The 24,596-nt window shown below is 40.6% G+C and overlaps 1 protein-coding gene across 2 annotated transcripts in view; it reads left to right on the top strand.

The window, feature by feature from the left end:
* Positions 1–24,596, top strand: part of SYNPR (synaptoporin) — a 158,467-nt gene that overhangs the window by 13,970 nt on the left and 119,901 nt on the right. For both annotated transcript variants that reach the window (XM_007445680.1, XM_007445679.1), the window contains one exon: positions 18,877–19,001. In XM_007445680.1, coding sequence (XP_007445742.1) covers positions 18,877–19,001 — 125 coding nt within the window. The remainder of the gene's footprint in view (positions 1–18,876; positions 19,002–24,596) is intronic.

The following is a 24,596-nucleotide window of genomic DNA, read 5'->3' as shown; positions in this document are numbered from 1 at the left end:
CCCCCCCCCCCCCCCCCGCTCAGCTGTTATAAGATTGGAGCTGTGCACCCTAAATGAGGACCAAACACAAATACCAACAAAAAGTGCCCTGTATTTTCTGCCAGAATTGGTAGACCCAGGGAAGATCCCCTCTTTGCTGAGTGGCACCTCAACAGTGGCCTCCCCTGGGCTGTGCTGCAGGGCCAGCCCAGCCGGGGGTTAAATCAGTACGCTTATCATCCTGGGCCTTGGCTCATTTCTCTTTATCTGGGGTCATCATTCTCGAAACTAAGAATGTCTTCTCTAGCTTGCCTCAGAGTACCTCTCTGGGAGTTATCTGAGGCTCTGATACATGCCTGAGCGCTATTGTTTTCCCTCTCTCAGGGCAAGAATCATCTTCCTGGTAAACCCTTCGGTGTTTTTGTGTAAACCCTGACTTGCCGAGGATAGTTTTCAATTCCAGTTAGGTTTTTTATTCTAGTAACTTGGTTCTCTTGAATTGATATTTCCACTTAGAATGATCCTTTTTTTATTATATGCTTTTTCTTCCTTAAAGTTCTAATAGGTCATTGAAATTAAAGACATGTGAGAATTCACCAATACGCATAGCATGAGAAGCACAGAAGGGTCATTTTAATGAGTTCTTCGGTGAAGTTTCTTGCATCCGCTAAAATAAATTAGGTCACAATAAGATTGAAGAGCGCTTCAAGTGCCTCACCATCTAACAAACTGGCTTTATTAGCTAGAAAACAGGAAGAAGTGAAAAGTACTTGCAGAATAAGAAAGTCATTAAACGCCTGCACTTAATAAAGGGTCAAAAGTCTCAGTGGAGCAAACTCCGATTTGCATTACCTTAGAAAGAGGGAAAAGGTTCCCTGAAGAATTACACAGGCCCACAGAGCTCAAACTCTATTAGGGGCACATTAAATATTTAGCAAGTATTGGTTCAGGAACGGGGAAGTCTCCACTGCCTGGACAGTGTTCATGCCTGGCACATGGAAGGTTATGTAATTACCTTACTCCTGGCTGATGATTGGATATTACTGATCACAGTAAGTTTGTATTGGCTTGCCCGACTTGCCTTTGTTTACTCTAAATGGAGGAATTTTCAACCTACTTCTTATGAATCGTACTCTCCTTTTGAGACGCTCAATTAATTTTCTTCTTACCTCGTCTACTCCTAATCCTATTGTGCACACACCTTTTATGAAAATCAGGATATTTGGGGGCCTAAAAGTTTGTTTTTGATATATGATAAGGTCATTGAATTGTTACATTAATAAAGTCACATAAAATCTACTAACAAGGTTCATTCTTCCTTGAATTTATATACTTTACTTAGATAACACTGCCCTCTGCTTCTTTTCCTCTCTCTCTCTCTCTCTCTCTCTCAGAGTTTATTTATCAGTTAGTTTTTGCTGCATAACAAACCACCTCAGAACTTCATGGCTTCAATCCTCACTATTTATGTAGCTCATGATTCTGTGGCTCAACAAGTTGGCCTGAGCTCAGCTAAGTAGTATGTCTGCTGGTCTTGACCAGCTCACTCATAATGCATCTATGGTCATTTTCTAGTTAATAAGATGGTTCTCTTTCTAGAGGTTACCTGAACTATCTCTCACTTGGGGAAATGGCAATGACTGGGCAACCTACCTCTCAACATCTAGGAGGCTAGCTTAGGTTTGTTTCCATAGCAATCTTGAGTTTCCAAGAGTGAGCATGAAAACTGCAAGCCCTTTAAAGGCTTAAGCTTAAAACTCACACAGTGTCACTTTCATCACAGTCTATTGCTCAAGGCAAGTCACAAGGCCACCACAAATTCAAGAGTTGGAAAAATAGACTCTACCTCTTAATGGGAGTAGCTGCAAAGAATTCCACCCATTTTTGCAACCTATCCAGTACTCTACTATGATTTCTCTACTTCCAAGCTCTAGGAACACGCTGCCTTCCCTCATTCAAAAACATTGTCCTTGACACCTCGCTTGCCCATCAACATCCAACTGAACACTAAATCCTCTCACTTTTGCCTCCGGAATATCCCTTCATCTGTCAAGTTCTCTCCATCTCCACTCTTACCTCTCTCGCTTTCCCTTGTTCTCTTGCAACTTCCCATAAAAGGTCTCACCGTTTTTTACTCTTCTGCCCACCCACATCATCCTCCAAGCATTCTCCCCATGGTGACAAGAGCAATCATTTCTCAATTCAAGGCTGCTCATCCAGCTCCCCTGCTTAAAACTTTCCAATAAATTTTCAGTGTTAGGTTAGAGGTCAGTATCTTTAATGGAAGCCATAGACCCTGTGGCATCCAGCCCCTGCCTGCTGCGCCAGATCACGCCCTCCCGTCATGCCCCTACTGACCTGCTTCATCCAGATCAGCTCCGCAAATGCTCCATCTTCCCACAGAGCCTCTGCATGTTCCGTTCCCTCTGCCCACCCTGAGTACCTTTCATCATCCACTTTTATACATCCTTCAGCCACCTCAGATTCTTTTGGGGGTGATTTAATTGATGTTCACTCTTCCATCAAGCTATAAGCTCCTTGAAGACAGGAAGCCTCTGTTTTTGCTCTTCAGTGCATTTACTGAACATAGCAGTGTCTGGTGCATATTAAACAATAAATAGTATATATTTGAAGGAGAAAATGAGTGAATGAATAAATGAATAGTCATGTATGTTCTAGCCCTGTGCTCATACATAAATATTCAAGAGATGCAGTTTCTGCCTTTAAGCATTTATATTCTTGTTAGGAGAAGAAGGTATGTAAATTATAAAGTATGAAGAGTCCAATAGAAGCTTAAAGACAGAGGGGTCAGTTTTCCCTTGTGGTGGAGGGAAGGAAGGGCAGGGAATGTGTATTCATTTCCCATGGCCGCAGTTACCACAAAATTTGTGACACAACAATGGAAGTTTATCTTAGAGTTCTGGAGATGAGAAATCTTAAAAGCAAGGTATCATTGGGGCTGCATTCCTTCTGGAGGCTCTAGGGAGAATTATTTTTCTTTGCTTTTTTCCAATTTGTAGAAGCCTCCTGCATTCCTTGTGGCCCCTTCTTCTAACTTCAAAACTGGTAGCCTGGGTCACCCACCTTGAAATTCGCTCTCTCTCTCCCTCCCTCACCTCTTCTTCTGTCATGACATCTTCTTTTCTGACCTGTCTCCCTCTTATAAGGACCCTTGTGCTTGCATTGAGCCCACCCAGATAATCCAGCATAATTTCCCCATCTCAGTGTCCTTAATTTAATTACATTTGCTAAGTCTCTTTTACTGTGTAAAATAATTACATGTTAGGAGATTAGTACGTGGATATCCTTGGGGGGCGGTTCATTATTCTGTCTACCACCAAGGTATAAAGGAGTGATATAAGGATAGCTTCATGGAGAAAGTGGCACTTGGACTGAGTCTTAAAACACAAAGATCATGAAGACACTCACATAGGTGAGGGCTTATATGCAAAGAATGGCTAATAATCTGGCAGGGTGGGTCGTAAGTAATTTGTTGTTCACAGAAAATAATGAGAGGTGAGGCCAGAGAGGGCAGGAGGGAGGGACCCAAAGACAGAAGGCCTTGCGTGCCATGCTAAGGAAGCCACATTTGATCTGGTAGGCAGTGGAGGGCCATTCAGTGGTGATAAGTGGAAAAGGGAAGCAAGGTAGTTAAACTTGGATTCTGGAAAGGTGGCCCTTGCAGCAGAATGGAGCCTGGATGTCCTAGGGCAAGGTTGAAGGCAGGTACAGCTGAGAGGAGACCACACCATTACTCTGGGCCAGTGGTGATGGTGGCCTGGGTCAAAGAAGTAGCAAGTGAATAGAGCAGCTCTGATCAATATTAAGAATGCAGAACCAGCAAAGCCAGGGGACTGTTTGAATGAATGAGGTGAAGGAGGACTCTCAGGTTTTTGACTTTGATAATGGGACAGAAGGAGGTAGCATGGGCTTAGATGGAGCACATCTCAAAGGAGGCTGTTCTCATGGGTTCTAGGAGCCACGTTCAAGGGAACACGGCCTTTAAATACTCATTAAGCCCAGAGTCTTTATGCCATACCAGGTAAATGGGTTTGTTATTTCATTTCCAATGTTTTATTGAACTTGTAGCATTAAGAAATGAGAACACTGTGATAATCATAACCATTAAAGAAATCAGCTTCCTATGAAGCAAGCTCTACATTACCCAGGTCTTTCTACTTCCCTCTGGCATTTGTCATCCGTTTCTTCCCAGGGAATATAAACACATCAACCGATAAAAGCCAAATGCAGCAGCTTCCTTCTTTTACTTGAGCAAGTCTGACACCTTCTTACATCTTTGTTCTGGCCTTTTCCTGGGCTTGTGTCAAAATATCGCTTCTAATCTTCTCCCCACAGACCACTGGCTCTCTTAGGATTCTGGATTCCATCCCAGCATCTGCCAGATGCAGTGGTAAGGCTCAGTGAGATCAAAAGAGGGCCCCTCTTCTAGTTCTACTTATTTCTTTCCAGACTCTTTTGCTTTAACCACTTCTGGTGGACCCCCTACCCACCCTCGCACCAAGTACTTTGATATAAACTCGTGGGTCCCGCCCTGTTTGGAGGGAGATAAGGGATGTATTTCCATTACTTCAAAAAATTACTATGAGAAGCCTGCTATGAGCTAAGTATTTTTACCCTGATGACAGTTCTGACATGCTGTTCTTTATTTACCTTCATCAAAGAACTTTGGCTCTACTATTGTATCCTACTTTTTAGCTTACTTCTGTGTGTATCTGACAGGTCCTGGAGGCGTGCTCTGGGTGTACTTGCACAAATTGAGGAGATTATTTAATTTACAGACATGATGAGAGCACTTCTGCAATATGGGGGATGTGAAGATAACCAAGAGATGGTCCCTGCCCTCAGAGGGCTTCCAACCAAGCAAGGCAAATAGCATAATGACATCATGCCCTTTTGTAATTCTTGTTTCATTTTTAGTTCGTTTCTTTCCACCTCTTCAGTAGGTATTTGAGCTGTTTTTGCTAGCTCCTCAAATTCCTTATCTCCTCCTTCACTTCCATTCATTATTTGATTTCACTTATCCATCCGCTAAGAAAATTAAGATCCTTTCACATAGGACTCCTCAATTTCCCTCCTTTCCAACTCAACGTGATTCCCTGGAGCCCCATCCAGTGACTACTTCTCGTTCTTTAGAGGAAGAATTATCCCTCACATTCATTAAGTGCATTTTTATTGGACATCAACTATTTGCAAGACAGTTCCCACTTACATTTCTGTTCCCACATCTTCCAGTTTTCTCTAGCCCATGCAAATCCCTTCTTTTAGAATTGTGTCACTTTTTTTTGTTTTGTTTTGCAGAATCATCTTTGAGTCCCATGAACAAATAAAATGATTCTCTGATGGTATTTTAACCTTGCTAGATGTGTTAAAAAGTGGTTTAAGTTTAACTTGGGATACAGAAGCTAAGACGTTTAGAAAAGGTCACTCTGTCCATGGTCACTAGATGGCTATATATTTGCAGGCTCTTCTGCAGTGCTGGAGTTGGGATAATATTTATGTCTGTGCTTATGGGTATGGTCTATATGAACTCCACTTAACAACATTAGTGCTCAGAAACTAAAGCCAATCTGTTAAATATTAAGTAAGTTGATATATTTTTTTATCTCTTGAATTTAATCAATAGAAAGACATTACTGAATGATGGTGGGAATTTTTGTCTTATTGTCTAAGAAATAATGTCCTTTACATAGAATGTATAGTCCGTTAGGCTATGGTGATCTTTCATCTCATTAAAACATAGTGAGAAGAGGCTGCTCTCTCATAATGAGGCAGAACTAAATGGGTTCTTGGAGCAATCAATAAAAGCTCATTAAGAAAGAAAATTTGGGCTTCCCTGGTGGCGCAGTGGTTGAGAGTCCGCCTGCCGATGCAGGGGACACAGGTTCGTGCCCCGATCCGGGAAGATCCCACATGCCGCGGAGCGGCTGGGCCCGTGAGCCATGGCCGCTGAGCCTGCGCGTCCGGAGCCTGTGCTCCGCAGCGGGAGAGGCCACAACAGTGAGAGGCCCGCGTACCGCAAAAAAAAAGAAAAGAAAATATTTGTGTTAAAGAGAATATGTTTTCCTCTAAGTCCTGCATTATTATAATAATAAAACAGAATGAGACTTCCTTACTTTAAAAAGTGATCCTCTCAGGATGTGGATGGACCTAGAGACTGTCATACAGAGTGAAGTAAGTCAGAAAGAGAAAAACAAATATCGTATATTAACGCATATGTGTGGAATCTGAAAAAATTGGTATAGACGATCTTATTTACAAAGCAGAAATAGAGACACAGACATAGAGAACAGATGTACGGATACCAAGGGGGAAAGGGGGGGTGGGATGAATTGGGAGATTGGGATTGACATATATACACTATTGATGCCATGTATAAAATAGATAACTAATGAGAACCTACTATATAGCGCAGGAAACTCTACTCAGTGCTCTGTGGTGATATAAATGGGAAGGAAATCCAGAAAAGAGGGGAGGATATATGTATACGTATAGCTGACTCACTTTGCTATACAGTAGAAACTAATACAACATTATAAAGCAACTATACTCCAATAAAAAAAATTTTTTTAAGTGATCCTCTCAGAAATTTTAAGATTATTCTTGAATATCCTTAAACAAAACAATCTTGAAAACTGTTCACATACATATTAAATTTTAAAAACTATTGAATTTTGACTACACATGGACATGTATATCTAGATTGGTTTATAATATGATCTCAAATTTGTAAAAACTTTTAATAATCGAACATTTCAAGCATATAAAAAACACAGAATAATATAATGAGCTTCTGTTTCCTCATCGTTCCAGCAATAATCAACTCATAGCTAACATTATTCCTTTTATACTCCCCAAGCATTAGATCATTTCTTCTGTAATAAATTGGTGTGTATCTCTCAAAGGTACTGAAAACAAAAACACTAAAATACCACTTCACATGTCTTAAAAATGAGCAATAATTCAGTTGTCATCAAATATCTATTAATTTCCAAATATCTCTCTTAATCTCATGACTTTTTTTTTTAGTTTTCTGAAATCTGGATTTTTAATATATCTATTAGACCTTTTCATGCATAAGCTCTTCTCAGTCTCCTCTTCTGTGTCATTATTCATACAGTTTAATAATTTATTGTTGTTATTCTTAAACAAACAAGGTATTTACACCTGGAGATTTTCTCGGCATCTGGATTTTGCTGATTTCACCCTTGTGATGTCATTTTACATTGTGTCTTTCTCTCTCTCCCGCATTTTTTTGTAAATTGGCAGTTGGACATAGAGACTTGATCAAATTCAGGTTTTGGGGGTTTTTTTGCAAAGAATACCTCAAAATTGGTAAGATCTTCTTCCATTAGAGGCACATAATATCTGGCTGTCTCTCTTTTTGTGTTATCAGTCATCAGTGCTTAGATTAATTTGTTAAGGGTTGTGTCTTAGTTTGGGCTGCCATAACAAAGTACCAAAGACTGGGTGGCTTAAAAATTAGAAATTTATTTCTCACAGTTCTGGAGGCTGACAAGTCCAAGATTAACATGCTTGCAAGGTAGCTTTTGTTCTGAGGCCTCTCTTCTTGGCTTGTAAGTGGCTGCCACCTTGCTACGTGCTCCTTTCCTTGGTCAGTACACACAGGGAGAGATACAGAGAAAGGGAGTAAGCCCTGGTGTTTCTTCTTTCTGACTTTCTGACTTTCTCTTTCTGACTTACTTTACTTAGTATGATAATCTCTAGTTGACGACAAATACCGTATGATATCACTTATATGTGGAATCTAAAATATGGCAAAAATGAACCTATCTACAAAACAGAAACGTACTCACAGACATAGAGATCAGACTTTTGGTTGCCGTAAGGGAGGGCAGGAGGGAGAGGGATGGACTGGGAGTTTGGGGTTGCTAGATGCAAACTATTACATTTAGAATGGACAGACAACAAGGTCCTAATGTATAGCACAGGGCACTGTCTTCAATGTCCTGTCATAAACTGTAATGCAAAAGAATATAAAAAAGAATGTCTATATGTGTATAACTGAGTCACTTTGCTGTACAGCAGAGATTGGCACCACACTGCAAATCAACTATACGTGAATAAAAAATTAATAATAATAACAAAAGAACACTAATCCTATGGGATCGGGGCCCCACCCTTAACTTCATTTAACCTGAATTACTTCCTTAGAGGCATCATCCCCAAATACAGCCACAGTGGGGGTTACGGATTCAACATATGCATTAGGGTAGAGGCACAAATATTCAGTCCGTAACAGGTTGCAAAATGGTGATATTCTAATTCTTTGTCATTATTAGGTGAATAGTTCTATGAAGGCAAACTTCTTCTCTACTATTAGGTCACTTACTAGTAGCATTCTTAAAGAAAAGGCAAGATAAATGATTGATTCTTCCCTTTCATTTACGAGTTTTTTTAGTTCACTAGTATCCTCTAACAGTGACCAATTCGATTTTTATGATTAATTGTTCCTCTTAGTATAGTTATGACCTCATGGATTCAAACTGTCATTCTCTATCTGTGTGGTCTTGGATGAGTCACTTAACCCCTCAATGCCATGGTTTACCCAGCTCTGAAATGGGGGTGATGATGATACCTACCTCACAGAGGTATGAGATTTTAATGAGATAATGTCTGTAAAGCACATTAGAGTCATTAAAGACAAGTGTATTGCCGGACACAAGTAGAACCTCCCTAAATAGTAGCAGCAGTTGTGTTGTTATGATTAGAATTATAATTAGAAAATATTACTTTAGAATATACTTCAAACTGTTCCTCCAGAACTTCTACTCTAGTATTTTGGGTATTTTTCAAATGAATAAATGCTACCTTTTAACTGCCTATGTCAGGCTTGCTTCTTTTCCATTACATAACCAAAATAATACATGGTAGCAAGTGCCCTGTTATTCCAGAGGTGATTTGATGACTGTGCATTATGTTTGGGAGGTTCAGACATTGATTCCCAGGTCAAGAATCAGAACAGTCAAAACTTCACAAATATCTTGAAGTGTGAACAGTAGAGAGATGCAACTTGCCATTGAGGTGTGTGCAAAGCAAGTAGAACGTAGAAAGGCCTTCGAATCTCTCTACATAGTTATTTGCATGTTTTAAAATTCTTCTGACAATAAATGGTTTTATGACTCATTCTGGGTTTCTGCCTCTTAGTTCATGAGCTTAAATATGATGCCTGTTCATATTCCTGGCTTATAGTTGATAAGCCCTGGATTTTATTTATTTATAATATAGCCACAAGCATAAAAATGGCTAAACCAGCAGAAAAAATCAGCTCCTTCTGTTCTTTTCATGGGACCCTGTGCTCGTCTTTCATTAAAGTGAAGCTGCATTTAAGACAAAATTTTTTTGTTTTAATTTTTTTTTAAAGGAGAGCGAATGAGAGAAACTTCTCTGTTTAATGAGCCATACAGTCTAATGAAAAGAATTAATTGAATGTGGCCAGTTGGTTATGGATCAGTATTTTTCCCCCAAATAATCCTATGTTATTCTAATTTGCTTTATGGATATAAATATAACTCTGTTTCATGAAATGTTCAAATTTTAAAGAAGACACATGAAATACACCGAATTCATCCAGAATAGAATCCCAACCTGACTTTTACTTTCTATTTAGAGACATGGTAACTAAAGCCTGCTCTTTATTTTAAAAAATGGGTTTAAAGGATTGTGACTTTAGTTTTAAGAAAATTCTAAACATGCTACATTATCATGAAAACATGGCTTCTGGCAAGGAATAGTTCATGCCAGCATATTCTATACATGTTATTAAATTACAGAGCAGTGGCTGTGTTCCATGCGTTTATCTTACTCTAATTTTCCTGTCAAGCAAAAGTGTGCAGTTAAGATATCTATCAATGATTTTCTTCAGTGATCTAAGATCACATTTCTCCAGAAAAATGTCAAGTTCAAAACCACTACAATAGGCAAGAAATTAATTCATAAGACTCTTAAGTCAGGTGTCAGAGAAATGGTTTCAGTACTCGGTGAGAAGTTCTGTAGAATTTTTATTTTTTCTTGTTATTCCATTATGACGGATATGAGAGAATGGTAGTGGAGTCCTTTAAAAACAATGACCATCACTGAATCTGACAATAGGTAAGTTACACTGTTACTCAACTAAAGATTGACACATTCTTAAGCATATATTCCCATGGCATATTTTGAAAGTCTTATCTTGATTGTAAACAGTGACTGTGCCAAAGTATTTTAATAAATGAGCAAGTCAAAAATGTGATTCCATTTACACTCTCTATAAATGTAAATAATTTTTTATCATTTTTCATTGAATGAAAGATTCTTTAAATTCTATAGTGCTTTACAATTTTCAGAAGTTTCACACACATGATTTCATATAATCCCATACTAACCCTTTCCCCCCCATTCTTATATTGTCCCTCCCCCAAATGTAAATAATTTGAAGGTATTATGAAGATAATTCTGAAAGGGAGTGGGTTTTCTTTGATTTTACATTTTTTCATCAAAATGGAAGTTAAAAATAGCATAGCTGTCTAATGACAGGCCTGAATTTACTTTGTTCAGGTTACCCAGAGGTTGTCTAAATTTGCAATTGTAATAAAATCTTTCTTTAAAATTGAAGTATAGCTGATTTACAATATTGTGTTTGTTTCAGGTGTGCAGCAAAGGGATTCAGTTATATATTTTTTCAGACTATTTTCCATTGTAGGTTATTACAAGATATTGAATATAATTCCCTGTGCTATACAGTAAATCCTATTGCTTATCTATTTTATGTATAGTAGTTTGTATCTGTTAATCCCATATGCCTAATTTGTCCTTCCCACCCTCCCTCTCCCCTTTGGTAACGGTAAATTTGCTTTAATAATGTCTTTTTTTTAGTTGCGAAAGTTATGCATGCTTATTGGAAGAAGTTGAAACGATACAAAAATAATTTAAAAATAAGATTCTGCTTCCAAAATTTACTCCTTAATGTTAAAAACTGATAATACTTCAGTACAACCTTTCTAGACCTTTTCAAGTCCATTAAAAATGTATACATGTATAAATACTTGCTTTTACAAAAATGTAATGCACATATGTCATACTCGGCAATTTGCTTTTTTTTTTTTTCCTTTACATAAGATCACCTATAACTTTCTATACTGCTTTTCATACTTTTTAACTATCGTATAATAGTTCATTGATTGACTGCTTCAAAATTTATTTGATTACTTTTTTAACAGGCATGAAGTTTCCAATTTATTTTTACTATTTCAGTCATGCATTTTACTTTAAAGATTTATGTCAGGCTTTATGTTGGAAAATAAAATTCAAGCAGAAATTTACATTTCTCTTCATGGGCAGGTGTTAAATTTAGCATATAAGGCACAGGACTTTCTAGGTACTGTCCAGGGAAGAGGAAATGACTAGATGCTGAAAGGGCTTGACTATGCTATCTTGCCTTTATAAAATGCCATGAATGCTTGTTTTACTTCTTCATCTCCCATAAATTTCTGGGGCAGACAGTGGCAACTGGCTGACTGAATAACCATTCCCAGCCCTTGTACCATTGCCTACCTCCCCTCTGCAGCCCAGGAAAGCCAAATATTCACTTCTTAGGCTCCCGTGCAGCTAAGGATATCCATGGAAATGCAGCAACCATTTTTTGGTGATGAGGCAGAGACCACAGGAAACAAAGAGATGTTGGCTCAGACATCATCATACCAGCAGCCACTTAGTTCTGGACTTCTCAATACATATGAAAAACAGAGTCCTCTTTGTTTAAGCCACTATGTATCAAGCTTTCTGTTACCTGTGCCCAAATACGTTATTAAGTGATCCATCTCCAGGCTACAGGTTTAAGAAAATGAAAACAGAAACTTCTTATGCTATATAAGTAATTTGGGGTTCTCCTTAGGGCCTGGTCAGAATTCCTCAGGTGCTACTATGAAGTACCAATTTTAGGAGGCTGCCTTTGCTTGTGAAGATTTCATATAAATCACAAAGCAGCTAGAAGGGTACAGTATACAATTCTTGACAGGTAGCCTGAAATGGAAAGCAGCGTGGAAGATATTGGAGCTGGTTAAGAACACAGATAGTTATATACAACTACAAGAAAAAACATACAGGTCTATGGGGGAGAGCTTTTTGACCATGGTTTTCAGTGCCTCCAAATAAGATAGAGTTATATTGTCTTCCAGGGATAACCTGCAGTTTTTATCTTCACGGGAAGGTCTCATCTGAGATTTTACAGGGTTGTTCACAAAAACTTTCTGGGTCAGAGTGTTGCAGTAACCATAAACTGATGGCCAGAATAGGTGCTTTGTCAATTTCTTTGGCAAAATCCAATTATCAATAAGATAGGAAACACTAGAAGAAAGAAGAATTGGACCAAAATGAGTAAAACTGGAACATTAAGTTTTACAGGCATTCATCAGTCAGCTGAGGGCCTCCTGGGCAGCCTCTGGGATATGCGGGAAGCCACAGTTAATCAAACACTGTTTCTGCACCAGAAAATATCCTGACAGTGTGTATTCCTCACTTTTCCAGGGCTACTAGTGAGTAATCAGCTCTTTTAAACAGCTGTGTTCCCAGAAATGCTCCTCAGGGGTGCTAAGGACCAATGACTCATCAGCCCAAGACAAATCATAAAAGGAGAAGGTACCAGAGGGGTTCATCAGAGGCAGGAACTGGGTCTCCTTCACCTATAAGCTGTTGAATGATGGACGGGAGTGAAAGTGAGGAACCCCCCCCCCGCCCCCCGACCCACCATGGGTGGCTGAGAATTAGGAAGAGGGGCTTGTTAAATGTAATTGGCAGAACTACTCCTGGCAGGCTTCTCCAGTGTCCTTATCATACCACATTCTAAGTCCCTCCCCCTTAATGTCCTGTGTTACTGCAGAGCGAAGGCTTGTGAGGCTGAGGCAAGATCCACGAGCTGCCAGTGGCATCCACGTGGATGATCAGGGCTTTGTCGTCTTACAGGTGCTTCATTTAGTCCTCACTTGGCTTCCTGAGCATTGATGTGACAGAGAAAGCCTTAACTAGCCCATAATTGATATTAGTCTTTCCATAGTCTGCTCCAGCCAAGTGAGATGCCCTTCACAGCCCTGGGAGAGTTGGGAAGAAGGAAGATAAACTTCAGAGAAAGGCAGATCCGAGATCAAACCATGACTACTTAACATACCCATAACCCATGTGATCTTGGTGTGCAGTTTGACCCAATTTCTTCATGTGAAAAATGAGGGGTTATGTTTCCACTTCAGAGGGCTGTTGAGAGGATTAAATGGGCTCATATAAATAATGTATTTACTGAATAGACTGGCCCCGAGAATCAAATGTGGTTGATTTTTTAGAGCTATCATCATCGTTATCATCGCCGTCATCATCGCCTTCACAGTGTTTATTATTCTGGGCTTCGGTGCCAGGGTTCACATTTTCAAGCCCTTCATCCTCTCATCTTGTCTTGCTCGTTCATTCATATTTTCATTCACTTGACAACATTTATGAGCCGCCTACCATGTTTTGGCACAGCAAGGATACAAAGAGAACTGAGGTGTGGTCCTGCTGGCAAAGCGTCTGCAGACTGTCTGGGGAAGTGAGACACTTGCTCATCCTCCAGCATCAGGTCCTGCCCTCTCTCCATCTGCACTCTCCACTGTTGCCAGTGTGGCTTTTCTGAAATGCAGATTTGTCACGCCCCTCCCCTGCCGAAAACACAACCCCCTCCTAAAACCCAGGTTTCCTCGTACGGACGGACGATTTCTGTTAACGACCAGATAGTAAATATGTTTGCCTTTTTGGACCATAGAATCTTTACTGTCCATACTCAGCTCTATCATTGTAACCTGAAAGCAGCCGTAGACCATAGGCGAGTGAATGGATGTGGCTGGACATGGCTCAGGGGCCTTAGTTTTCGGATCCTTCCTAGACCAGACCTGACACATCCCTCTTGCCTCCTGAATGGAGTCACCTCTTTCTTCCCATCTTACAATGTCTGCTCCTGTCCTACCAACTGCACAGCCGAGATGTGTGTCACTTGCTCACTTGAGTATCTTTCACTTGTTGCTCTCTCTGCCTAAAATGCTCATTTTCTCCCTCTTACCTGGCTAAACCTGGCATGCTTGTCTGGTGTCTGCTTAGCTCTCCATTCCTCCAGATTCCACCCCACTCCGCACATCCCCTCCACTCCTCTGCAAGCATGCACCACATTTTTCTCTAGCATGCTCCAGTGACTGCCACCACCATAAAGCACTGTCACTGCACCTGTTCATCCACTGGTCCGCATCCCCAAATGGACAGCAAGTTCCCTGGAGGTGGAGGAGCCGACTAGATTTACGTATTTAGCCAACGTGTGTTTAGGGAGCACCTACTTCGTGCCAAGGGCTGGGATTCATCAGTAAACACAGACAAGGGTATTACCTTTCCTCGGGGAAGTGGTCAGACAAAACGTAAACAGGTGAATACACTATGCCGAACAAATACAGGTTTTTAAATGTCTGCTCAGGTAAACAACAACAGCGGCAGGGAATAATGGGAGTCAGGGTAGAGTGGGCTGGGGTCAGGAGCCCTCCTCTGGACAACGTAGTCCAAGAAGAGTTTCTGTTTGCAAAGGGGCTCAGCTTCTTTGGAGAGGGCTACAGAGATGAGAGTGTGGCGAGCTAGAAGCTGATAGGCATGAGCTAAGGTGCGCTGGGTGGTACCAGTCCTTCCATTAATACAGTCCTAGGGCCACTGCAGTGCCTAGAGAGTAATCGGTGCTGGGTCCGTGTTTGGTAACTGTCTCAGTTGCATTCCTCCAAAGCAGATCCTGAGACCTGCTTTTTGAAAATACAAGAATTTAGACTCAGCAAGGTCATCTGAGAAGTAATGCCAGGAAGCACAATGATGAGTGGGGAAATGAGACAGAAAAAGGAAAACGCCCAGCAAGGGTATCATTTGTGAGCAGATGTTGCTGTAGGCAACAGGGGCTTAATCCCATTGGAAGAAATTATACTGAACACACCTCAAACTTTCCCCACAGACAGACAGGGACACTGGGGGTTTATCCACCAGTTTCCATCCCACATTGTTTGCCAGGGAATAGGGAATTGACTCCCAGAGACTTGCACCGTGCCCCAGTCACAGGCTCTGCTGCCTGAGAAAGCCCTCAGCGGAGAGCCTCGAGTGTTTGGGGAGGAGCCTTTGATGCGTATGAGGACTGTTCCCCTGAAAATGCAGGTGGCCTGTAGGGTGGGCTGCGGGGATCTCAGCAGAGCATCAACGGTCTCTCCTACAGTAGCTAAATCAGTAAGTGAATAATAAGTGATTGAATGGATAAATGAATGAATAATTGAAGTGAAATCAGTGAAAGAAGCCCAAGGTCTCTTCCCAGTCAAGGTTCAGAGGTGTTATTTTGGTAGCTTGGAATTTGCCATGGTGGGAGTATTTACACCATGGAAATTGGCAAATGCTATAAGTCAAAGCTTTATCCTCCGGAGATCTCATTGTCACCCCTGGTGCACTGACCCACAGAGGGAGGGGTATCACAGCCATGGTGGTTTCCCCTGAGGAGCGAGGGGTTTGAGCCCCACATTGGGCTCCCCAGCGTGGGGGAGCTGCACCAGAAAGATGAGCCCCTATAACGTCTGGCTTTCAAAGCCAGAGCGGCTTATGTCCAGGAAAGCTGGAGGGCTGTGGAAAACTGAGACTTAGTTCTTGAAGAGCATACATACATACTCACTTGCTCCAAGTCCCAGTGCAGAAGCAGCAGCTTAAAAAGTGCCTGTGTCAGGCTTCCCTGGCGGTACAGTGGTTAAGAATCCGCCTGCCAGTGCAGGGGACACGGGTTCGAGACCTGGTCCAGGAAGATCCCACATGCCATGGAGCAGCTAAGCCCACGAACCACAACTACTGAAGCCCGCATGCCTAGAGCCCGTGCTCTGCAACAAGAGAAGCCACAGCAATGAGAAGCCCGCGCGCCGCAACGAAGAGCAGCCCCCGCTCACCGCAAGTAGAGAAAGCCCGTGCACAGCAAAAAAGACCCAACGCAGCCAAAAATAAAGTAAATAAATTTTTTTAAAGAAGTGCCTGTGTCATAGAAGAAAGAGATTCATTGACTAAATTTTAGGGCATGTGCTGGAGAGGCAGAGATCTGGTGAAATTTTCTCCAGAGACAGAAGAAGTGGCAGGTGCCATTTTTTTTTTAAACTCTCCATCCACCTCGCGGGCCCAGCATGAGCATGTACCACTTCTGTCACTCTCCATCAACTTAACTAACACCATGTGCACCAACCAAGTATTTCCCTGAGGACCTACCCTGCCCAACCTGCCTGCCCCAACTGGCTCTTCCACAGCAGCTGCTGCCACGTTCTACTCAGCAGGCATCCCCAGCTGGCACTGGCACCCCTCCAGGTGTCTCCTGCTCCAGGGGTCCAGCCCCACGTAGCAGCATACCCACAACAGTCTCAGTCGGGCCTCAGAGCCACTTCAGAGTGAAAGACACACAGTGAAGAAGTGGAAAAAGATATTCTATGCAAATGGAAACAAAAAGAAAGCTGGGGTATCAATACTTATATCAGATTAAATAGACTTTAAAGCAAAGGCTGTAAAAAGAGACAAAGAAGGGCCCTACATAATAATAGAGAAGATTAATCAAACAGTAAAGCAAATACTAACAGACATAAAAGGAGAAATTGACAGCAATACAATAATAGTAGGGGACTTTAACACCCCACTTATATCAATGGATAGATCATCCAGACAGAAAATCAATCAGGAAACATTGACCTTAAATGACACATTATATCTGATTGACTTAATATATAAATACAGAATATTCCACCCCAAAAGAGCAGGATATGCATTTTTCTGAAATGCACTTAGAACATTCTCCAGGGTAGATCACATGTTAGATGAAAAAATGAGTCTCAAATGTAAGAAGACTGAAATCATTTCAAGCATCTTTTCCCACCACAGTGGTATAAGACTAGACTCTCAATTACAAGAAAACTGTGAAAATCACAAATACTTAAAGGCTAAACAACATGCTGCCAAATATGCTTCTTCTGGTGCATGGGATCACTGAAGAAATCAAAGAGGAAATCACAAAATACCTGGAGACAAATGAAAATAGAAACAAAACATTCCAAAATCTGTGGGACTCAGCAAAGGCAGATCTAAGAGGGAAGTTTATAGCAATACAGGCCTACATCAGGAAACAGGAAAAATCTCAAACAATCTAACATTACACCTACAGGAACTAGAAAAAGAAGAACAAAGCCCAGAGTTAGTAGAAGAAAAAGAAATAATAGTGATCAAAGTGGTAATAAATGAAATAGAGACTAAAAACCAGTAGAAAAGATCAATGAAACTAAGAGCTGGTTCTTTGAGAAGATAAACAAAATTGATAAACCTTTAGCTAGACTCATCAAGAAAAAAAGAGAAAGGGCCCAAATGAATAAAATCAAAAATGAAAGAGAAGTTACAACCGACACCACAGAAATAGAAAGAATCATAAGAGATTACTACAAACAATTATATGCCAACAAATTAGATAACCACAAAGAAATGGATAAATTCCTGGACACATACAGTCTTCCAAGACTGAATCAGGGATGGAGCAGGGGCGGGGGGGTGGTGTATGTGGTGGTGATGGGATGAATTGGGAGACTGGGATTGACATATATACACTAATATGTATAAAATAGATGACTAAGAAGAACCTGCTGTATAAAAAAAAATTAAATACAGAAAAAGACTGAATCGGGAAGAAACAGAAAATCTGAACAAACTGATCACTAGTAATGAAAGTGAATCAAAAAACCCCCAACAAACAAAAGTTCAGGACCAGCTGGCTTCACAGGTGAATTAAGCAACTTTCCCAAGGTCACATTCCAGAACCCATGCACTGAACCCTTACAGAAGAATTCCTCTCGCTATGCAAAGTGATCTGGTGTTCCTGATGGGGGCTCCAAGCTACTATAAGGAGCTGAGTTCCAAAATTAAAATAAAATAAATGGGAGTGTTACAGAATGGGTGAGTGTTAAGTGCACTTGATTGACTTTCTTTGGAAATGAGCAGGAAGTTCTTTTGAATTTAGCCAAACTAAGTGGACAAAGTTTGGCATTTGTTTCCTTCCCATCTTAGGCCATTCTCACCTTCTCAGATGTATCTTCTCTTTGGAAGACTTCTCTGAGTTCCTGTTCTTAATTTTCAGTACCTAATTCCCATAGATGCATGTTCTGCACTAGGATAGACTATGACATTAGTTCGTAACCAGCTGAACCTTTTAGTCGTTGACTCAGAAAGAGCAAGGAATACAGAGTTGGAACCACCAAAGGGGCATTGAGGCTGACATATACTGAGATCTTGTCCTCTGGAATAGCATATTTTAGATACTCACCTCCTCTTCCTCTACCCATCAACTCTAAAATTCTCTGACTATGCATTTTTAAAAATCTATATTATTCCAAAAGACAAAACATGTGCATTGCAAAAAATACAGATAAACAAAAAGAAGCAAGCAAGGAAACATACCAAATTCTTCCCACCTGGAGGTATCCATCATTAATCCCTTGGTGTGTAGCTCTCCAGAGCCTTTGATGTGAGATTACCTTCTCTACCTTCTGAGGTGTGACAGCTCTTTACACCGATATTTGGCCTCAAACACAGATATTTTGTCCTGGTGTTCAGTTTTTCTACAAACAAAATTACTCAGGCTTTCCAGACAGTTTTTTCAGACCCCACCACCCCATTCCCCATCATCACCCTGGCCTTCATTCCAGCCTGAACCAAATAAGATGCCACACTTTAGGAGAACTCCAACCTTTCTCAGTGTGAGACGCTGAGCTCCTGTTGACAGATCTCGTGAGATCAGCACCATCCTAATAGCTGCCTTCTCTTTTGTTTCTTTGTTCTCCACAGCTTTTTGCAATCTTTGCATTTGCAACATGCGGTGGCTATTCCGGAGGCCTGCGGCTGAGTGTGGACTGTGTCAACAAGACGGAAAGTAACCTCAGCATTGACGTAGCATTTGCCTACCCGTTCAGGTAGGGAATGGTGACTTGTGCTCACTCGTCTCCCGGAGGGGCAGGGCATTTTCTTCTTTCTGTGGTTTCTTTAAAAAAATGCAATCTCCCAGGGACTTATGAGTAAAAAGAGAGGATTCTTCCTGAGCCTGAAGAATGCCCAAACAAGTAAAATGCCCACCTAACACCCTACCCTGGGAAGAGTTATGCCATGGGAGTTGTACTTTCAAACCAGAATTAACTCTCCCTCCCCAAAAAAATGCTACAGATTGCCCAGTATTGGGGTCCATCAATATGAAGATCTCAGTTATACAGTTTCTTCCTTCCGGTCCATAATTCTTTAAGGTCTCCCAAATTCTCTCTACAATTGTGTGGTCACCTCTCATTTCATAGTGACTATGCAATCCTGGCTGATAATGCATTTAATGATATTAATAGCTAATATTGTTTCCATGTGCCATTGTGCTTAGCTTGAATCTCATTAAGTCATCACAGTGACCTTTTGAGGGGAGTACAAGTACCATCACCATTTTCAAATGAGGAAACTGAGGCACAGATATATTTGCCCACATTCCCTTGGCCAGTAGGTGGCAGAGTCAGTGTTCGAGCGCACTCGGGTTAAGCCCAGAACTCACATCTCTACTCCTATACTTCGGTTGCTTGAGATAACTCTTTCAACCTCTTTATAAATTCACTATGAAAGGTAAGACCTGTGTATAAAATGATGACTAAATACCTACTAGGACTTGTCCCAAATCAGACATCTTGTGATTCTGATCCATCTACCCAAAGTGGATTAATTGAATTCAATTTCTAAATAATTTGTTTCTGTAAAAGTACCAAACACTTGGTACCAAATAACTGGTGTGATTTTGTAAAACACTTTCAACATAAGATTTTGACGTCTTATTAATATACTCTCATGTGTGCCCTTCAATTTAGCAAACATTTGTCGAATAGTCATTTTGTGCCGGATACAGTGCTGGCTCTGGAATTACAGAGAAAAGTAGAAATTAGCCCCTAAAAACTTTGCTTAAATACGCAAGTACAGTGTTTTCCAAAATCTTTCCCATGGAGCCCTAGATATTTAATGTTTCTAAAAAGAAAATAAAAGAGGAATAAAGTAAGAAGAAAGAGATAGAGAATAAGAGGGAGAGAGGGAAGGAAGGAGAGAGCGAGGGAGGGAGGCAGAATTTTTTTTTTATAAATTTATTTATTATCTATTTATTTATTTATTTTTGGCTGTGTTGGGTCATTGTTGCTGCGCATGGGCTTTCTCTAGTTGTGGCGAGCGAGGGCTACTCTTCATCATGGTGCGCGGGCTTCTCATTGCAGTGGCTTCTCTTGTTGCAGAGCGTGGGCTCTGGGTGCACGGGCTCAGTAGTTGTGGCGCACGGGCTTAGTTGCTCTGCGGCATATGGGATCTTCCCAGACCAGGGCTCGAACACGTGTCCCCTGCATTGGCAGGCTGATTCTTAACCGCTGTGCCACCAGGGAATTCCCAGAATTTTTAAATTATATGATAAAATAAGTTTAAGAAATACTTCTTAGCACTTTGCCATTCTAATACACATTTTGAATCACCAAGAACACAATGTTTCCCCAAACATTTTTGGCCACAGAAACCCTTTCTCACTGAGCATCTCAGAAGATTTGTATATCGTGAAACGCATCCTTAGTATACTGATCTAGTGAACTTTTCCTAGTCCAAAACAAAAGTGCCTCAGTTCACAGCCAATGAATCACGCAGACAGGGCATTTATACCAATGTATTAAATGGTTTTTAAGAGTCATACAGTGATAGAAGTTGCAAACACCTCTGCTCAAGTAGATACTCTCCTAATTAACTAATAAGGGAGTCCAAAGCAGAGAAATATTAAGTATAGAATGCCTGGTAATTTAGTAATTACCAGAGCTTCCTATGCTAGTGGAAGTGGGAGTGGGGATGCTTGACAACATCTGAAGGTTCTGGAGGAACTCCTTGGCTTTAGTGTGGAATGGCCAAGCCAATGCATGCTTACTCATCAACACAGGGGATCTAGAAGAGGAGATGAGAATTTTCACTGGCTGGGCAACAGGGGTGGGATACTTAGTAACATTATTCGTGACATTGTAAGGTCTACATTGCTTTCTACCAGGATTTCCCACCAAGAGATATGGTAGAAGCAGATGACTTGAAGGTCAGTCCCTTAATTTTTTTTTTAATAAATTTATTTATTTATTTATTTATTGGCTGTGTTGGGTCTCTGTTACGTTGCGCGGGCTTCTCATTGCAGTGGCTTCTCTTCTTGCGGAGCACGGGCTCTAGGCGCACGGGCTTCAGTAGCTGTGGCTCGCGGGCTCTAGAGCGCAGGCTCAGTAGTTGTGGCACACGGGCTCAGTTGCTCCGCGGCATGTGGGAATCTTCCCAGAATGGGAATTGAACCCGCGTCCCCTGCATTGGCAGGCGGATTCTTAACCACTGCGCCGCCGGGGAAGTCCCAGTCCCTTAATATTTAAAGAGCAGCAGGTCGCTGAACGTTGAACACAGGTCTCTCTGTCCCTCAAACTGAAATATACCAGTCAAGAAACGTGTGTAGATGGAAAACCAGTGCCTAGGTTGGGGTGGTGGTAGAGAGCAGGGTGATATTTAACTTCACACGGCCCTTAGCTAAGTGAACAATTTGAAAAAGCCTTTCACGCAAACATTTTCCAGCCTTGGGCTTCTTCGTTTTCTTCCTAAGGTATATTACTGGTCCAATTAAAAGCAACTAGAGAAATTGGATTAAAAGGTTTATTACCATCTGTAAGTATAGTGGCCTGCTCATTGGAAAGATTTTTACTTGGGTTCTGAAACAAAAATTATGAACCTTTTTTTTTTTTTTAATAGCAGAACTTTTCTTCCATACCTTATCTTGCTCTGAAGCTCTCTCTGTATAACAGATACGAGTCATTGAAAAAGTTGAACAAGGGGAGGAAGGGGACTTGAAGCATCCGGCTGGTCTTCCTGACCTTCTCCCTGCCACACACATTGCCCACCCCCGGCTGTACCGCACTTGTAATGTCTCCTCAGAGCCCTAGGTCTCCTAGAAGCACTTTAAAAGCCATCGTTCTAGAAAAAAGCAAGAAAGCTTTTGCCACTCTGCAGATCACATCTGTACAATATTTACTGTCTATACTGTTAAGAAATCAAGATTAGCCTATCTCCTCCCACAGAATGCCTTACCTTTTTGTCCCATTAATGTCCATGTAGGAGATATACATTCCAAAGAGGCCCAATTTTACTAGAGTTGCAATTTCAGTTGTGCATTTGGGTACTTTAAAATACTGTGCCACTATCTTTTCGGGGAAGATTTCAGTAGTAAGAGACACATCTAGAATTTATTCAGATTACTCTGAAGTCATTTGTTTCAGAAGTAAGTTGGGCTAGCAAGATGCTGGTGATGGATATCATCAAAAAGTTACTTTCTTCTAAAATTTTACAAGCCAATGTCTGCACAGCAAAGGAAACCATAAACAAGACGGAAAGACAACCCTCAGAATGGAAGAAAATATTTGCAAGTGAAACAACAGACAAAAGATTAATCTCCAAAATATACAAACAGCTCATGGAGCTCAATATCAAAAAAACAAACAATCCCATCAAAAAATGGGCAGAAGACCTAAATAGACATTTCACCAAAGAAGACATACAGATGGCCAAGAGGCGCATGAAAAGAAGCTCAACATCACTCATTATTAGAGAGATGCAAATAAAAAGTACAATGAGGTGTCACTTCACACCAGTCACAATGGCCATTATCAAAAAACTCTAGAAACAGTAAATGCTGGAAAGGGTGTGGTGAAAAGGCAACCTTCCTGCACTGTTGGTGGGAATGAAAATTGATACAGCCACTATGGAGAACAGTATGGAGGTTCCTTAAAAAACTAAAAGTAGAACTAACATATGACCCAGCAATCCCACTACTGGCTATATACCCTGAGAAAACCATAATTCAAAAAGAGATATGTATCACAATGTTCATTGCAGCACTATTTACAGTAGCCAGGACATGGAAGTAACCTAAACGTCCATCGACAGATGAATGGATAAAGAAGATGTGGCACATATATACAATGGAATATTACTCAGCCATAAAAAGAAATGAAATTGAGTCATTTGTAGTGAGGTGGATGAACCTAGAATCTGTCATACAGAGTGAAGTAAGTCAGAAAGAGAAAAAGAAATACCATATGCTAACACATATATATGGAATCTAAAAAAATGGTACTGATGAACCTAGTGGCAGGGCAGGAATGAAGACGTAGACATAGAGAATGGACTTGCGGGGAGGGGAAAGCTGGGCCGAAGTGAGAGTAGCATCGACATATATACACTACCAAATGTAAAATAGGTAGTGGGAAGCAGCAGCAAAGCACAGGGAGATCAGCTCAGTGCTTTGCGACAACCTAGAGGGGTGGGATAGGGAGGGTGGGAGGGAGGCTCAAAAGGGAGGGGATATGGGGATATAAGTATGCATATGGCTGATTCACTTTGTTGTACAACAGAAACTAACACAGTATTGTGAAGCAATTACACTCCAATAAAGATCTATTAAAAAATAATATAAATAAATAAAAAAATAAAATTTTACAAACCAATGTCAATGATTTTGATCATAATCTTAGAAACAAAACGAGAGTATTCAGCAGTTTCTGATTTTTCCATTTATTGCAAACACAAGGAAGACAGTAAACTCTAATGCCAAGTCATTTGAACAAAAACAATTAGTCTGTAAATGACAGATCAAAGGAAACTACTTAACTCCCTTATCAGATTATCAAATGTGAGATAACCTCAATTTACAAAATGATAGATAATTTACAAAATATTCATGTGCTGCTTCCAATAAATATGCCCAACTATAACTCCTTCACACCACCACATGTATGCATTTTTCATGCACGCTTCTATCAGAAGGAATTTAATTCAGCAATATGTCCTTTTACTATGGGAATAAAACATTTGTCATCCCACCTGTTTGGTCTGCGATTAAAACTGTTTTTCTCATCTACTGTAATATGCTACTTTCGTAGAAAACTCATTTGATAATTTGGGGGGGGGGGTTCTGTGTTCAATATTTTTAGCACTTTATACACAAAAATGGGAAGTCGAGTTTCTTATTTTAAAGAAATTTAACACATTTGGAGGAAGCCTACTTTAGGAATGCCAACTAACACTTTGCATTTATATATGATGCCTGTCACGTGACACAGGAAGTCAGAGTGGAGAGCTTAGGGACTATGGGAATAAAAGTTTCCATGGCAAAGGTTAGTTTTGAAGGGTCAGAGTGTACTACATAATTATTGCACCATCTCTATGAACGGAGTTCTGAGGTTCCGTTTGAGAAGACTGAGCTGAGAGAAATTTGTTCAGCATCACATAGAAAATCAAACTCAAGATTTTGGATTTCATATGTTGTGTAATATGATCTACTAAGTTGAATAAAAACTGAAGAAAGCAATGTTCAGGTTGTTTGAAGCATGCTGAGTAGAGCCAAAAATGATGGTGGAGTAAAGTGATAAAGCTGGAAAGATGACTTTGGACAAGATTTTAGAAGACCTTGAACTCCTACGTGATTGAATATGGGGAAAGAG

This window comes from Lipotes vexillifer, unplaced genomic scaffold, assembly GCF_000442215.2.
Source record: "Lipotes vexillifer unplaced genomic scaffold, Lipotes_vexillifer_v1.1 scaffold239, whole genome shotgun sequence".
NCBI classification, from domain to species: Eukaryota; Metazoa; Chordata; class Mammalia; order Artiodactyla; family Lipotidae; genus Lipotes; species Lipotes vexillifer.
The sequence above is the reverse complement of the archived record's forward strand: the minus strand, read 5'-3'. Positions and strand labels throughout refer to the sequence as shown.